General features: G+C 36.1%; 1 protein-coding gene across 2 annotated transcripts; it reads right to left on the reverse strand.

Annotated features, from left to right (window-relative positions):
- Positions 1 to 795: 795 nt before the first annotated feature.
- ssrp1b (structure specific recognition protein 1b) lies at positions 796 to 16,478 on the reverse strand. Of its 2 annotated transcripts, none has more exons than XM_065265161.2 (18): positions 16,379 to 16,478; positions 15,909 to 16,008; positions 15,530 to 15,715; positions 15,324 to 15,429; positions 14,683 to 14,876; positions 13,456 to 13,556; positions 13,228 to 13,357; positions 13,018 to 13,121; positions 12,374 to 12,502; positions 11,306 to 11,527; positions 9,234 to 9,306; positions 8,437 to 8,569; positions 7,761 to 7,806; positions 5,868 to 5,991; positions 5,229 to 5,396; positions 5,037 to 5,134; positions 4,541 to 4,715; positions 796 to 2,937 (listed from the first exon to the last, which is right to left on the reverse strand). In XM_065265161.2, exons 2-18 carry the CDS (start codon positions 15,960 to 15,962, stop codon positions 2,872 to 2,874), a joined length of 2,109 nt encoding a protein of 702 aa, XP_065121233.1. In that variant the 5' UTR covers positions 15,963 to 16,008; positions 16,379 to 16,478; the 3' UTR covers positions 796 to 2,871. The 2 variants fall into 2 exon arrangements, 1 of the variants encoding a protein (XP_065121233.1); XR_010531593.2 differs by lacking the exon at positions 796 to 2,937 and adding an exon at positions 4,820 to 4,915 and having other exon boundaries at positions 4,588 to 4,715; positions 16,379 to 16,473.
- Between the last annotated feature and the right edge of the window lie 5 nt (positions 16,479 to 16,483).

Genomic DNA, 16,483 nt, shown 5'->3' on the forward strand with positions numbered 1-16,483 from the left:
TGTTCTTGTACCAGTGGTTAATTTCCTGACAAGAATAAAATTGTTAAAGGAGACATTTCGCAAGACTTTTTGAAGATGTTAAATAAATCTTTGATGTCCCCAGAGTACGAATATGTAAAGTGTTAGCTTTAATACATCTTTTTTTTTTTTTTTTTGACAAAAACTAAACAATTTAAGTGAATTTGTGCTTAAAACAAGCAAAATTATCTGCCAATGGGGTGAGAAAATTTTGCTTAAATTAAGTGTTTAAGAAAACTTATTTTTAGATTTTTTTCGTTGGCAGATTTTTTTAAGAATAGATTGGCAAATATTTTTCTTGTTTTTAAGCACAAATTCACTTAAATTGTATATTTTTGTCTTTAAACTAGACTTATTTTCTTAGGTCATTTTAATCATCAAGAAAAAGCATCGTAATTTAAGAATTTTTTTATATTTCTACTAAAAACAAGACAAAAACTATATAAGAAAGTAATTTTTTGCAGTATAATGTGTTGACTTTAAATGAAAGAAGTGTTAAGTTTGAGAAAGAAAAATGCCCAAAGATAACATTTTACAAATGTAAAAAATTGTAACACTTTATTTAACAGTGCCTTGGTTACATGTAATTATTATAGTAATAATGGTAATTATGCCTAATTACATGCAACTAACCCTAAACCAAACGCTAATCCTAACCCTATAACTAAGTACATGTTGTTAAAGGTACAATGTGTAACTTTTAGAAGGATCTCTTGACAGAAATGCAATATAATATACTTAACTATATTATCAGTGGTGTATAAAGACCTTACAGAATGAAGTGTATTGTTTTTATTACCTTAGAATGAGACGTTTTATCTACATACAATGCGGGTCCCCTTACATGAAAGTCGGCGTTTCTACAGTAGCCCTAAATGAACGAACTGTTCTACAGAACGTGTTTCGTCTCTATGTTGTCTCAGATGATGACTTGTTTGTCCTGTGGCGGCTACCGTAGCTTCTCATTGCGTTTTGAAATTGCTTGATTTCACTTGATGCCGCTAAAACCCATAATGTACCTTTGAATAATATTATTCTGTAAAACTTATTGTTACACTGCAACAGTGACACTTTAAAATACAATTTTCCACAAAATTACACAAAACTGTCATTCAAATACAGATAAAGCAAGCTCAATAGCTGCGCCCAGGATATGGTTTCTTTTGTGTTTGTAGTACAGTGAAATTTCTCTATACAGGCAGATAAACAGTGTGATTTAAAATTGGACAGTACAACATGCGCTTAATACACATACAACTTTATACACAATTTTCTAAACGTCTTGATAATCGTGACATTTAAAGCAACATTATGTAGTTCTTCATGTATGATTGGCTTACGGCTCCCCCATGTGGTTAAAGAGCACAACAGTGTCTGGTTTCAGACACTCTTCTGCAGGCAGCGGATGGGCGGAGCTTACAGAGTGTGGTTGTAGCCGCTAGAAGCAGTAAAATTCGTCCGGTTAAAAAATAATTTTAGAGACTTAAAGGTCGAAAAACTTCATAGTGTTGCTTTAAGCATTTCATGCTATAACATTTATGAGAATTTCATCTGACAGATACAGTATCTACCATCAGATCAAGTGCATTAACTCATTTTCTGCCAGCATTTTGCCAGCCAGCGCCAGCATTTTTTATCATTTTCACCAAAGTTCCAGAAGTTCCAGAAAATGTTCTATGAATATATAAACATACAATATATCAAATGAAAGAACAAACACTCTGCTTTTAAACAAACCAAAAAGTTTCATCCTATCTTCGTTTGTATTCTTTTTATTAACCCTCAAATATTTGGTTTCTTCAATAACACATTTTGAGCAAAAAGCTGAGATAATTGTGTTTTTTTGTAAATGACTTTTGTTAAAGATCAGAATCAGAGCGATGATTAAAACATACACTGAATTTTTACTGCTTTTGAAACCATGGATGCTTTAGTGTTTTATAAGTTGGGTAAGAGCGCCACCTAGTGGATAATAACAGAAATATGGATTGCTGTAAAAAATGGTATAGGCAGGAAAGCGTTTTCTCCTAATAGACAAGATAACTCAACTAAATAATTGACGAGGAAACTCAACAAAATAATTGACAAGGTAACTCAACGGTATAATTGACAAGATAGCTTGTCAATAGCAGGGAAAGATTTAAGTAATCAATAAGGTATAGAAGTGTGCTGTGTAGTGGAATAAGTTACCTCGCTTCGCGTAGATACAAACAGCTGCCACACAATACTAATATTAAAGGTGCAATGTGTAACTTTTATAAGGACAGCAATGCAATATAATAGACATAACTATACTGTAAGTGGTGTATAAAGACCTTACATAATGAACAGTATTGTTTTATTACCTTAGAATGAGCTGTTTTTATCTACATACACTGCGGGTCTCCTTACATGAAGTCGCCGTCATGTTTCTACAGTAGCCCTAAATGGACAAACTGCTCTACAGAGCGCGTTTCGTCCCTACGTTGGAACATTTGTCCTGTGGCAGCTACCGTAGCTTCTAATTGCGTTTGGTTCCAATTTGCAATCTCACCACTAGATGCCGCTAAAATCCCATACTGTACCTTTAAAGCAAAAAATATTTATCAATGCAACTTTCATAAAGTAATATAAAAAATAGTCCTGACTGACTGTGAACAAACACAAGAATGCTTCATATATGTTTACATTGCTAAGGGTGCTGTGCAGTGATACATAGAATCGTTAGGTGCAGTGATCACAGCTGTGTTTTAGCATAAATAAAACCCATAGCTATCAACCAATCAGAGTCGAGGACCAGAACTAACCGTTTTATAAAAGAGATGAAGTAACTGGAATAGGTTTGTTACTTAATAGATCTGTAATTTGTGGCTTTCAGTCCGAGCCAGACTCTTCAGAGCTTGGTGGTGTGCTGGCCACTTCCTCTTCATCATCAGACCCCTGCAAAAATGTGTGAGAAACAGAAATTATTTATATAAGGTTTAAATAATAAAATTCTCAACTTATCCAACGAACACTAAAAAACTATGAGGATTGCTGGAGATATAACCAGTGAAAGAAGACGCATAGGCCTTTACACAACAGTTAGACCCAGTCCTTCAACCTGTCTGCACTAGGATGGCCATTCATGCCAGTTCCGCCGGACACGTCCCGAACAGGACTTTGGGAGTTGCGTTGGTCGATCGCATACGTCATAAAGGTTTATTATTTCGGGTTTTCAATTTTAGAAAAGCAACCGTTAAATTTCAAGGTAAGAATGAAACTACAATGATTGTATGTCTTAAAAGACATAAATCTTAATTTTCTAATGTATTTTAACTGAAATGTGAGAACCTCGATGACGTATGCGGTCGAGCAAAGCGACTTCCGGAGAACGCACTCAAAATCCTGTTTGGGACGAATGGCCACCCTTGTCTGCACCTATACTGTGAAAAACTTTTATTACTATGACTGTGTCCGAAATAGCTCCCAATACCGTTAAATAGTGCATTATTTGAGAGGACAGCCATTTGTAGTGGTGTCCAGATTATCGAGTGCACGTATTCAATCCTTAAATGCACCGCAATAATGAGTGTACAACCAATGTACACTCAACGGCTAGCTGCTACACATTCACTGTGAGAAACGCGCAAAATGAACTCCACGCCTCAACATAAAATGGCGCCTGCAGCGCTTTTGCCACTTACTATGCAATCACACAGGACGAAAGTGTTAACGCGTTAAAGCGTGGCCAACAGCCAATCAAAGTGGCGGAAAAACATGCTCCGGTCTTGCATAGACGTAATTGGCTGGCTCACTCTAGGTTATTTGCATAAGGCGATTTGATTGGTGGCGCACACGTTGGCACTTGAACAGTTGAGAAATGTTCAACTTCTGCCGCGAGCAATGGCAGTGACGCGTTGTTGACGGATCCACAATTCAGTTCAGCAAAGCATGAGGTCACCTATTAAAAGTACACACCCCGTGTGAATGTACCGTTATGCAGGGTTCACACCAGACGCGTTAGAGGCGGCAAGCGCAAGTGATTTAAATTTTAAGTCAATGCAAAGACGCGAATAGGCATCCTGCAACGTAAATGGCGCGGAACATGCGGAAGGCACGGCGCGAAATGAGCATTGCCGCGGGAAACGTGCGAGTTGAAAAATCTGAACTTTGGCGGATTTCCGTGCCGTTAACTAATCAGGACCTTGCTGTAGTAGTGACGTGATTACAGGAGTCGCAAAACCCTCTCCCATGACACGAATTTTCGCGTGAATGTCTCGAATGACTAGAATTTCACGCAAGCGAGTAAACTCAAAATCTTCAAGCGTCCAACTACGCACGAATAACGCGTTTTTGCCGCCTCTACTGCGGCTGGTGTGAATGCACCATTAGTGTCTGAATTCACTTACTTATTTTCATACTCTCATTCAAGTGGACTTTATTAGCAAACTAATGTAGGGAATAGGGAGCAAGGGTATAGGGGGCTATTTCGGGCACAGCCATAGTTGATTAAATATTTTTTATTAATTCCAGTATTTATGTTTGGGTGTGTGTATGTTACCTTGCGCTTGCGCCTTTTGCCCTTTTCAGACTCTGATGAGCTCTCATCACTGGATATGAACTCTCGACTCTTAAAACTGTCATTGCCTGTTGCTCGCTCCTTCTCTTTCTCTCTCCCACCACTTGGCTTTTTCCTCTTTTCTTCATTCTTGGCTCCTTTCTTCTTCTTCTTTTCCCTACAAGGAAATAATGTAGGAGTGGGAAATCACCAGTTACATAAGCATAACTAAACAAAGTGATATTTACCCAAATACAACCAATAATCCCAATACTATCTCACCCTCTGATGTAGCTCATGCCTCTTATTTTATGATCAGTTATGAGACTCACTGATGCCAACATGGTGACTGTCACTCTTGTTTATATGTTCCTTTCTCTTTTTGTGTTTTACAGAAGAAAGGAAGTCATGTGCATTTGAAATGATATGAGAGTAAATGATGACAGTTTTTGGTTAAACTACTGCTTTTATGATGAGGATAACTGTGAACATTTAGTACTTTTTTGAGGAGCCAGAGGAGCCTCCGCCGCTCTCTTTGTATTCCCTCATTGCTCGTTCGTACTCTTTCTTGGCAATTTCTGCTTTTCCTTCCCACTCCTGATAGAAAAGACAAACATCATGTCAAATGACCAAATATCTGAGAACTTGACTTTGAAGTGCCAGTGAATGCCAAGGGTATGAAGTGTGTCACCTCTTTCTTCTCTCTGCTGATCTGTTTCCACATTTCTCCAGCTTTTTTTGAGATTTCTGTGACAGAGATGCCCGGGTTCTCTGATTTGATCCGTTCTCTACTTGAATTCAGCCACAGCATGTAGGCACTCATTGGCCTTTTGGGGGCATCGCTGTCCTTTGCCTTTTTCTGCACACAAAATCAAGTACTATATTTGTACAATTCATTCTAACTTTCATCCGTTTATTAATTATATCAATCTATTGTTTAATTCATTAAAACATTAAAATCTTGTAAATGTTTTTATTCAGTGATATATCAACATAGAAAACATAAGCATGAGATGTCATGCTTACTGACAGTGGCACCTCGTGGCCAAGGTTGTTATGGCATACATGTTAGCTAGCAAGCAAAACAATTTTGTTGTGTTGAGTTTTGAGAAGAAAACTAATCTGAATATATATATATATATGTGTGTGTGTGTGTGTGTGTGTGTGTGTGTGTGTGTGTGTGTCTGTGTGTGTGTGTGTGTGTGTGTGTGTGTGTGTGTGTGTGTGTGTGTGTGTGTGTGTGTGTGTGTGTGTGTGTGTGTGTGTGTGTGTGTGTTTTATTTAGGCTAACTTTTTCCTTTTCACCATGATTTTTTTAAGACTGTCTCACCTCCTTCTTGCGTGGTTTTCTTTCTTTTATTAATTTGGCTTTCTTGGCTGGTTTCTTCTTCCGGTCTCCATCACTGTCGCCTTCATTGCCACTGCTTTCACTGGCAGAGGCCTTACTGTCATACCTGCCACACACAGCAATATCTTTATGTATCCAGCTTATTAAAGGTATAGTCCACCCTAAAATGAACATTCTGTCATCATTTATTCACCCTCATGTTTTTACAAACCTGTATACATTTCTTTGTTCTGATAACCACAAAGGAAGATATTTTGAGGAATGTTTGAAACCAAACCGATCATGAGCCCCATTGACTTCCATAGTTTTATTTTTTTTACTAAGTCAATGGGGATCATGATCGGTTTAGTTTTAAACATTCCGTAAAAAATGTGTTCCTTTGTGTTTATCAGAAATTTATACAGGTTTAAAACATGAGAGAAAGTAAATGATGAAAAGCTGCAATCAGTAATATTATTCTCTCTATCACCATCTCTGTTAGAAACCTAAAATTGCATTTTACATCTTACTTGCGGAGTGGTTTCCCGGACAGGGGTTAGACTAGTCCTAGACTAAAATTAATGTAAGAGCTGTCCAAACAAACTTACACTAACATATCTTAAAATACATCAGTGCTCTTTGTTTTGCCTCAAAATAAACACCAGTAATGTTTTTAGTAAGACATGTTTGTTAAAACTAGTTATATTTTCTAATTAAACTAAGGCCTAGTCCTGGCTTAAGCTAATCCCTGTCCGGGAAGCTAGAATATTTTTTTATCTTAGGTTTAGATAGTTTTGTTTCATTTAAAGTCACCATTACTGTGATCAGTGTTTGTTTTAGTTGGACTTGAGCGTTAGCATGTCACTTTGTTCAAGTTGCTGTAACTTAGTGTGTTTAAGACATGTTTGTTATGGCTAAGAAAAGACAATTGTGTAGATCAATGGTGATGGTTAAAACGTTGGCTAATGTCAAAAATGATCTAAAAATCTGATTTATTAATTTAGTGTTTTCTCACTCATCAGAAGCATCATTTTCTGTTAATCATGTGATACTACAGTATAATGTCCAGAACTCATAACATTTATATCATTCTAAAGGATTTTAAAAGACTGTGCACATAAAAAATGAATCGCTTTACAAATTGTACACACAATCATCAAGAATTGGAGTATGAATCGCAACAATGGTGACAAAGAAAATGGTAAAAATGTTCATTATTTATTCCTGCTGCAGTGCATTCTGGGAGTTCTGGATGAGATTTGTAATTTTTTTATACCCAGCATTCCCAGCTGGATCACATACTATAATATCTCATAATGACACTTCCAGTGATTGGGCAGTGGGCAAACATAATACATCAAATTTCTAAATAATGATGTTTAGACTTCATGTTTTAGCCACCACTATAAAACTTACTATTGTATATTATTTGCTATAACAAACATGTTTTAAACACACTATGTTATAGCAGTTATATAAAAAACTAAGAGTCAAGTCCAACTAAAACAAACACTGATCACAATAATGGCCTTATTTACCTTAAAGAGGCCCTTCCACATAAAACCGTTTTTACTTGTATTTTTTGATATGTGTTAGGTCCATATGTGTTTGTGTTGTGTCGTGAATGTGAAAATTAACTTCCACCTCCTCTGTCAGCTCTAGAGAATTTTTATTTTTGAGTAAACTATCCCTTTAAATAAAAGATGCAACTACACGCAACTAAATAAAGTCAATGCTTGCCTGTACAAAACCACCTTAATGACACAATATGGGTGATTCTCTATGCACTGCTAGGTTGTTTTTTGGGGTGTGGTTAATACTTACAGTTATGGGTTTGTTTAAATCACTCATTTGATCTATAAACTATAGTATAACAGAAAGTATTACAAAACTTACTCTTCAGCAATGTCATCATCTTCTTCTCCAGGATTAAAAGATTCATCTAAAGGAATCAAATAAATATTTAATATCACACAAATCACACCATAAATAAGCCAAACCTGATTATTAACACTGTTATTTACTCTTTCCCCGCCATTGACGAGTTATCTCGTCAATTAAAAGAAAACATTTGCATAAAAAATGTGTTCCTGATTAATTTTTATGTTAATCTGCAATACCGCAATTATCCACTAGATTACCCAATTTATGAAAAAACTGAAGCCAAAACGTTATTTACTAATTTTAAACTCTGTGTATGTTTTGATAATTGTTCTGAATCTGATCTTTAACAAAATTCCTTCACAAAAAATGCAATTATTTCAGCTTTTTGCTAAAGAAATTTTATTTTTAAAGATAAATACCCATATTTAAGAGTTTATAAGCAGAGAAAAAAATAAAGATATGATTAAACATTTATTTCCCGTTTTGTTTGTTTGTTTGAAAGGAGAGGGTTTATTTAATTTTAGAAGAACATTTTCCTGGAAGGCATTTTGTGAAATGCTGGCGGGCAACTTTTCACAAAAATGGCTGGCGGGGAATGAGTAAAATATTATTTACATTAACAAATACCTTATACTCAGACTAAAAGTCAGTCAGCTGTTTGTGATTGGTTCAGAGAGGCGCCACTCACCGCTCTCGCCCTCCGAGTCGTCACTGTCGTTACCCTCCTCACGGATCTTGCCCTCCTCCTTCATGCGTTCCAGATAAGCATCATGCTGGTCGTCGTCTGAGTCACTGTACATATTGTCGTTACCTTTCATGCCCTGACAGAGCACAAATTAAAATGATATCAATAAAGTATCAACTTTAAACTATCAAGCTTGTGATCCCACAAAATAAGACATTCTGTCTTTTTCGCTTCTTCTTACCTGGCTGCATTGTACTTTATTTCATTATTCATAATAAAGTTAGTGTTAATAACCAAGCAAACACAAAAAAGCCTTTCTCAAGCAAAGTACTCTTCTTTCCCTTACCCGCTGGCTCACACACAAGAGATCATACACACAATCAGTGTTAACTCATTTAACCATTCCCCGAAGCAACGCTGTGTTCATAGCACACAGAATTGTCTAGATCTTGTTGATCACAAAATTAAACACACATATTTGTGTAAATCTGTGTATGCTGAACACAGCATTTTGGTGTACCAGTCAACCTTGTGGTTTTTACATCTGATTAAGCCATAATTGACATTCGGGTTGTATTTGAAAGACACACACACACATCATGCAAGCGAGTTAAAGTAGCACCATCACCAGACCAAACTGCATGGTAATACCAACCTTTTTCTACAAGAACAAAATACAGACATACAGCACAAACACAAAGAAAATAATAAGTGTACATTTACTATGTGCTGGCCTGCGGACATGTAAATGTAATGTCCTGTTTGATAGAAGACAAGTATGGGGTATAGTCTAGACATACCTCTTTGAAGCCTCTGTTCTTAATGCTTAGCTTCTTAGCATTAACAAAGTCAAAGAGCTTTCCATATTCCTCTCTGAGAAGAAAAACAGTGAGGCAGGTTTAGTGAGGCAAGAAGGTGACTGCTTTAGTGAGCTACAGTAATTTTTTTTACTATTGTTCTTGTGTATAACAAGATGTTTTTTGGTGAGCTATTTTAGATCATATTACTCATCTGTTAACACTGGTGTTCCTCAAAGCTCTGTTTTGGGCCCTCTTCTATTTATTATTTACCTTACCTTTTGGTCATATTTTTAGGAAATTGGTATTCATTTTCACCGCTATGCTGAGGCTACAACCCTGCCTAAGCCTAATACCATTTTCCTTTATCCCCTCTCTCTCAACTGCTTGGATAAATCTAAAATCCTGTTTCTTGTTTACCGTTTTCTTGTTTAGAAATAGTTCTTCTAAAAATGCACTAAATAGTGGCCATGTGTTTAAACCTGTGTATCATTGTCAAAAAAAGGTCTATACGACTCTGGTGGGTTAATATTTTTTATTACATGTTTGTGAGAAAAAACTATTAATATTGTAAGCTTATTTTAAGATCAATAAGTCGTGATTATTGTAAAAAATACACTCTACACTGGTACGTAAGACGTTCACTGGATCTCATGAGTCTCGTAACTAGTCTTCATATGCAGTGGCGGTGGTGACTGCTTTTTCGAGGAGCGCAAATTCAAAATATGTGTTCGAAGTGTCATGTGTGTTGCCCGTGTTTTAAAAATATGTGATATCATGTGAACCATGTGAATCACGTGTTTTGTCAAAATAAGTGTCTGCTGCACACGCGTCAAAACCGTTTATGATAAAAGAGACGCTCATGTTCACAAAATACATGCAAGACACTCCCTTAACAGTAAACTCTGATTATGCATGAGATTATACATCTGGCAAACGCAAGTGTCTTTTTTATCATAAACCCTTTAGATGCGTCTGCAGCAGGCACTTATTCTGAGGTTCACTCAACGCAGCGAACACATATTTTGAAATGACAAACCACACACATGACAGGCTACATACATGTTGTGACGAACTTCGCATCATGCGCCCTTGAAAAAAGAAGTCACCGGCCGCCACTGTTCATATGCATTCACAAAGTCACGAAGCATGAAAGAACACCAGAGTTGAATGGGTTTCTTTTCCTGGACTTCAGACACAAGGCTAGGAAAACAAGGAAATTATTTAATATAATGCGTTCGGCTGAAGATAGAAAGTTGTATACACCAAGGATGGCAATAAGTTGGGTAAATTATGAGCTCATTTTATTTTTGGTTAATTATTCTTTTAAGGATTATTTTGATAACGTTAAATTTATGTTGCTACTGGTATGATGTATATTATATTATTTTCTATATCTGTATATCATATTATTTTATATTATAATATAATATTTTTACGACGGTTATTAAGTTGTTAGGTGTACTTAAATAAAATACATTGTTATTATATTACAATCGCTATGATTTCAGATATAGAGACAAGTGTATTTCACAACTTTAAAACAAAACTACAAACTGTGTGGTAAGAAATGGTCAGAAATATTATATCTTTCTTCCACATTAAATTGAGAAAGTGACCCTTGAAGTAGTGAATCATATTGTGTATCCAATTAAAAAATACTTTAATGCGCATAAAGAAGCTTATTTCATTAATGTAACATTAACCATAAAAGGGTCAGGTCACTAAAAGAAAAAGGCTCCTTTAGAGATCAATATAACTTGTATCATTGTTGGCCTGTTTTTTGCTATAAATGCACTTTGTAACATACACAGAGACATTTTTGTCCTCATACACTGTACCTGCTCTAGTTAAAGCCACAAACAAAGAAAAGAATGACCACAAAGTGGCAGTTCTATACTTCCCGGGGCAGATCGGGGTTAAGTGCTGGGACATTATGGCAGGAAGCGTTTAAAGGAGGACATGGCTACTGTTTTTTTTCCCATTAATGGTACATTCTAGTTCCCGCAAAGCTACTCTCTGCCAAGCGGACAAGACTCCCACCAACAAGCAGGTTAACAAGTCTGCTAACATACCTCTCAATGCTGCTGAATGTGTACTGATTGCCCTGCTTGGTCTCGATCTCGAAGTCGAAGGAGCGGGTGGTGGTGGTTCCTCGGGCGAAATTCACACAGGCAATCTCCTCAAAGCGCAGATGTACGGGAGGCTTGTGCACGTAGATAAAACCCCTTTCTAGCGGATACAACAGACCTGAACTTGCCTTATATGAACACGTTATACACTGTGCACCTGAGTGACTATAAATGAGATTCAAAAAGAGAGAGAGACAGGAAAAGAGAGTGTCAATATTTCAGGCATAATGCAATGGCATTTAAATGACACTATAAAAAATATAAATATAACTTAACTATACATATTTATTTGAAGAGGTTAGATGCAAAAACCACCTTTGTCAAAACTGGGATATGATTATATTAACCGAATGCTCTCAGCACGTATTATATGTTCATCAAATATCTATGCTTTATATTGGTTTAATCCCGGCCCCAGGTCATTCTGAAATAAGTGTCCATTAAGCGCCACGTCGATTTTTCAGCAAAATCCTCAAAGTGCGCAGAAAGATGAATGTGATTCATGTGTGCTTCAGTAAGTTTCTTCATGTTTACCTTTTGAATTTTAACTTTCATCATTTGCAATGCTTCTGGTTGTATCCTTAGTGATTTTTCATCTGTTTACTATGTCTTGTCCAAAGAAGCTGATTTTTTTAGAAGTGAAGGTTATTGCAAATAAAAAACCCAATAAGAGTCCAAATTGTTACATACTAATGAAATTAGTGACATTTGTCAAAATAAGACATTTTAATTACTGACTAATAACGTTTTCATTACTGACTAATAACGTTTTCATTTCCATTAAAGTGAAATTATTGAACCTAAACATAAGCCCCTGATAAAAAATGCTAATTTATAAGAAAACATGTCAAACGCACTTAAAGGGACATTCCACTTTTTTTGAAAATATCCTTTTTTTTTTTTTAAAGTGGAATGTCCCGTTAAGAGGGTTTTGCATCTGAATCCTTCATCTATTTCCAGTAAACCATATTTTGCTGTACCATACATTTTTACACTGTATGTGTGTTTTACCCTTGAAAATTTCCAGGGACTGTGATCTTCCTGTTGACCAGGGCCTTCATGACTCTGCTGACCATCTCATAGAGAGATCCAGACATATTTTTATTAAGCTTCCCCTCAAAACGTCTCTCCACCTCATCCCTGCAGATCAGAGAAAGAAAGACAGTACGGTTTAATAGCAGCAAACATTGAAATATGTTTTCAATGCTTTTCTCACTTGTTGAGATAGTTAAAGAAATAAGCGGTTCAATCAGGTATTCATCTCAGAATGAACAACATGAAGGTGAGTTAATGATAACAAAATTTTCATTTTGGGGTTGAACTATTTAGCTTAAAAGGACTTGTTTTATAGCAAAAGCCATTGGAAATAAATCATAACTGTGTTTGGATGAAAATTGCTTAAAAACTTTAAAACAAAGTCAATCAAATCTTTAAATACGAACCAGAATAAGAGTTATGTCATTTACTCATTTTACTGAACTACAGTTACACAGACTGTAACAGCCATACACACTGAATCAATTTCCCTTTGGTCACTTTTCTTATCAGCACATACTGTATAATCCGTTTATGACCCTTTCAAAACTATTTCCAGGAATTTCTTCATTCCCAATACATCCTTTACTACTATCTATCTTTCTATCACCGTCACTCACTCGTTCATGTTGAGCGTCAGACTGAGGTCCTCTTCTTTGGAAAACAGAAGGATGAGAAAATGATAGCGGGTTTGGCCCTGTTTAATGGGCGGGTCCAGACTGATCTAAAAAGTAGAAATAGAGTTGTATATCTGCAACATATATTAGTATATTTAAGAGATGGCATAAATGTGAGACACCAAACTTAATTAAAAACCGTGATGTACATACCACAAAAAACATCTGTCTCTGGTCTTTATGAGGTAACAGGAAGAGGCGGAGCACTGTGGTGTATGGGATCTTGTAGTCAAACGTTTTACCATGCAGATGGAGGAATGTGGGATAAATGCGGATATCGTACCTATGGAGGGCACAAACAGTTAAACGTGGCCAATACACATTTGTTTTAAATTTTAAAGAGAAAAGAGAAAGATGAGCTGTTAACAGCTTTGTGTGTACCTGCCCCTGGGTGTGAGACACTGCAGCTCTCTGAAAATACACACGGCATCTCCTGTAGCCTGGATCACATCTGCCTTGGACAGAACGTTCTGAGCAAATGCCTAAAACATAAATTTTGACCTGCTCAGAGAAATAGTAATTGTTATGTACGCTATTTTTATTAAATACTTACCTTTAAAAATGGAAAATCCTGTCAACATGTACTGTACTCCACAAATATTAAAGACCAAAGATATTATTATCTATTAATAATGAAGTCACGGTTTACTTTTTCTACATAAAATCATCCTTCATAATACAAAGAATATTCTGTGAAAATATAACCTTGACATCTTTAATATTGACTGAGTAATGTAAATACTCCTAATCTCCTTAACTTTATTCTGGTTTTCATAGACAGGGTCACATATCTCTAAATATGTCTTTTCAATACTTGAAAAATAATATCGGGGATAAGAAATTGTTTGAAACACATCCTCAGAAAAAAAATGTAAATGGGGCCAAGGCCTGCTCAATTATGCGCAATCATAATCACCTTGTTTTATTTTATTTTTTTAATCATAATCACGACTATTTAACACGATTACTCTGTGACTATGAAAACATGCTTTTTTAAACCTTTTTATTAAGTAAGTGTTGCAATAGGCTACACATGTCAAACCATGTGGCGTCTTCGAAGTGACTTACAACACATCGGACCAGCAGCATGCAATTTATATTTTGATTGTACAATAATTGTTTTACCTCGATTATTTTGTTTTTGTAATTGTTTTAATAAAAAAATTGAAAATCAAAAACGATTAATTGCACAACCCTACCCGGGCAGTACCTTTTAAAAAGGTCCTAATATGTACCATTGAGGAACCAGTATGTACCTTTAAGGTACCAATGTGTACCGATTTTCACCAAAAGTATCATTTTTGAAATTATCATCCTTTTTGTACCCTCTTGTACCTTTCAGTTTATGATATTTCTTTGGTGCGTTTTGCCATTTCAGAGCTTAACATGCTGATCATTACTTGGTAAGCTACACCATCTAGTGGTAGAATAAGGCAAATATTGAAAAAAACATATATTGTATAACGTCTGCAGTAAGAAATAATTTTGGATGAATGCATCCGATAAATACATAACTATAAATATACTGTTAAAAGGTTGGTGTTCAACAAACCCCTAACTATCGAGGGAACACAAACATGCCTGTTTACTCATAATATACACACTCACCTCCACAGGATCTGAACCCTCGTCTCCAGGGGTGGGTGGGACATAGAAGCGCACCTCCATGAGAGACACCTCTGTGTCATCATTCTGATGAAACTCCAATGTGACCTCATTCTTTCCCGTTGCACACTGGGATACACTGGAGAGAGGGATCTCAAATGCAGAATTGTCATTCACCTCGAATGAAAGTAATGGTCCTAAAAACAGGAAAGTGCAATGGAAAACATTGGTCATACCATTCTTTCTGAAAACTAAACAGTTGTTTTATTCAAATTAATGAACAGATTACATTAAAACTATGTACAGTGCTTTTTTACATGTTCATGTTTTTATTTTACTTTTGAGTTGTGAGGGTGATAGTTTCTCAAATAATTGCTGTTTAATAATGGAAAAACCTTTATTTTTATATATGTGCTTGAATAAAATAAAAAATAGGTTACCATTTCATACCTTGTGTACTACTAAAGGCTTAATATTGATTTCTGTAGAATAAAACATGTTTTCTTTAATGGATTTGGTTAGCAGGGACTTCTATTATTTCAATCAATCATTTCCTTATTTCAATGGTGATACAAAACTCATTAAAAAGTGTCTGTAGTGTATAAAATATTATTCACACGTTGAAAGTTACGAGAGGCACTGACCATTAAACTTCGCAGTGCCCCAATTCCAGCCCTTCACGGACATATCTTTCTCTGTCAGCTCCACTTTGTAGTTGGTTTTGAAGTACTCTGAGATCTTCTCAAAGTCCTACGTATAAACAGATAGATGGACATTTTTTATCAAATGAGAGCTTTGCACTGATTTAAAAAATAAAGGCATTTTTTGGTGTTTCGTATCACTGACTCACAGTATCTTTAAAGCCATCATATTTGTAGATGTGACCAGTGCTGGTGGACAGTTTAATGCCATGACCCAGACAGACTCTCCTCCACTGCGCCTGTGTGAGCTCAGTGACAGAAATGGTGTCTACTTTCCCGGTCTTACTGTTTTTATACACCACCGTCTGTTTACTTAAGCGCAAGCGCCCATCATTCTGTGGGGAGAGTTCAAGTTCAAGTTCAAGTCTGAATGTGGCCGAAGTACTTGAGATGTTACTTCAGACAAAATACTTGGGTAGGATCAAATAAGACACTCATCAGACTGCTTCAGTTGCATTCTTTTATTAGTGTTCAACATGCAAATGAACCATCTAGCTACCTTTGTTGATATGGTCAGTGTTTACTTACCCAGGAGCCTTTGACCTCCTGATAAATTTCATTGAACTCCAATGTGTCACCCATGGCAGCCACTCCAGCTAACACAGAGTGGACCTGAGATGTTCACAGGCTGTGACACCAGGAAAAAGTAGTAAACGTTATACATTATACACAGCATTACATAGATTTTTCTCAACTTAAGGCAACATTTCGACATTTATTGAAGCAGTTTTAATGATTTTTATAACAGGTTTTCAGTTTTCACTCGATCTAAAAGCTAAGTATTAATGCTTGGCGTGGCAGTGCATATTTTTTCTAAATATAAACACAAGTAAGCTGCCATTTTCAGCCATTAAATAGCGGCCAGATGTCTGCACATTTTCTATTTCGTGACAGACGTTTTAGATGTAGAGTCAACCTTCTATAGGACTGATTTATTTACGACGCTTTTATTGCAAAGAAAATAAAATTTTCAAATTAGACATTTGAATCGGTATTACTGTTATTCGCCGAGAGGATCGAGGCCGAGTCCTGTGCGCTGGACAAGCTGGTGTGGCGAACAGCGCAGCTCTAATCGTACGCGTTTTCTGTGACGTCAACGCGTA

The sequence above is a fragment of the Paramisgurnus dabryanus genome, chromosome 4, assembly GCF_030506205.2.
Source record: "Paramisgurnus dabryanus chromosome 4, PD_genome_1.1, whole genome shotgun sequence".
In the NCBI taxonomy this organism is placed as follows: Eukaryota; Metazoa; Chordata; class Actinopteri; order Cypriniformes; family Cobitidae; genus Paramisgurnus; species Paramisgurnus dabryanus.

Bases quoted from the DNA above. Each gene is read 5' to 3' on its own strand.
- ssrp1b (XM_065265161.2), bottom strand. From the start codon at position 15,962: ATGGGTGACACATTGGAGTTCAATGAAATTTATCAGGAGGTCAAAGGC. The intron at 14,877-15,323 runs GTCAGTGCCTCT...TCCTGTTTTTAG, and splicing joins GGGCACTGCGAAGTTTAATG to GACCATTACTTTCATTCGAG. The intron at 5,397-5,867 runs GTGAGACAGTCT...TTTTGTGTGCAG, and splicing joins GAAAACCACGCAAGAAGGAG to AAAAAGGCAAAGGACAGCGA.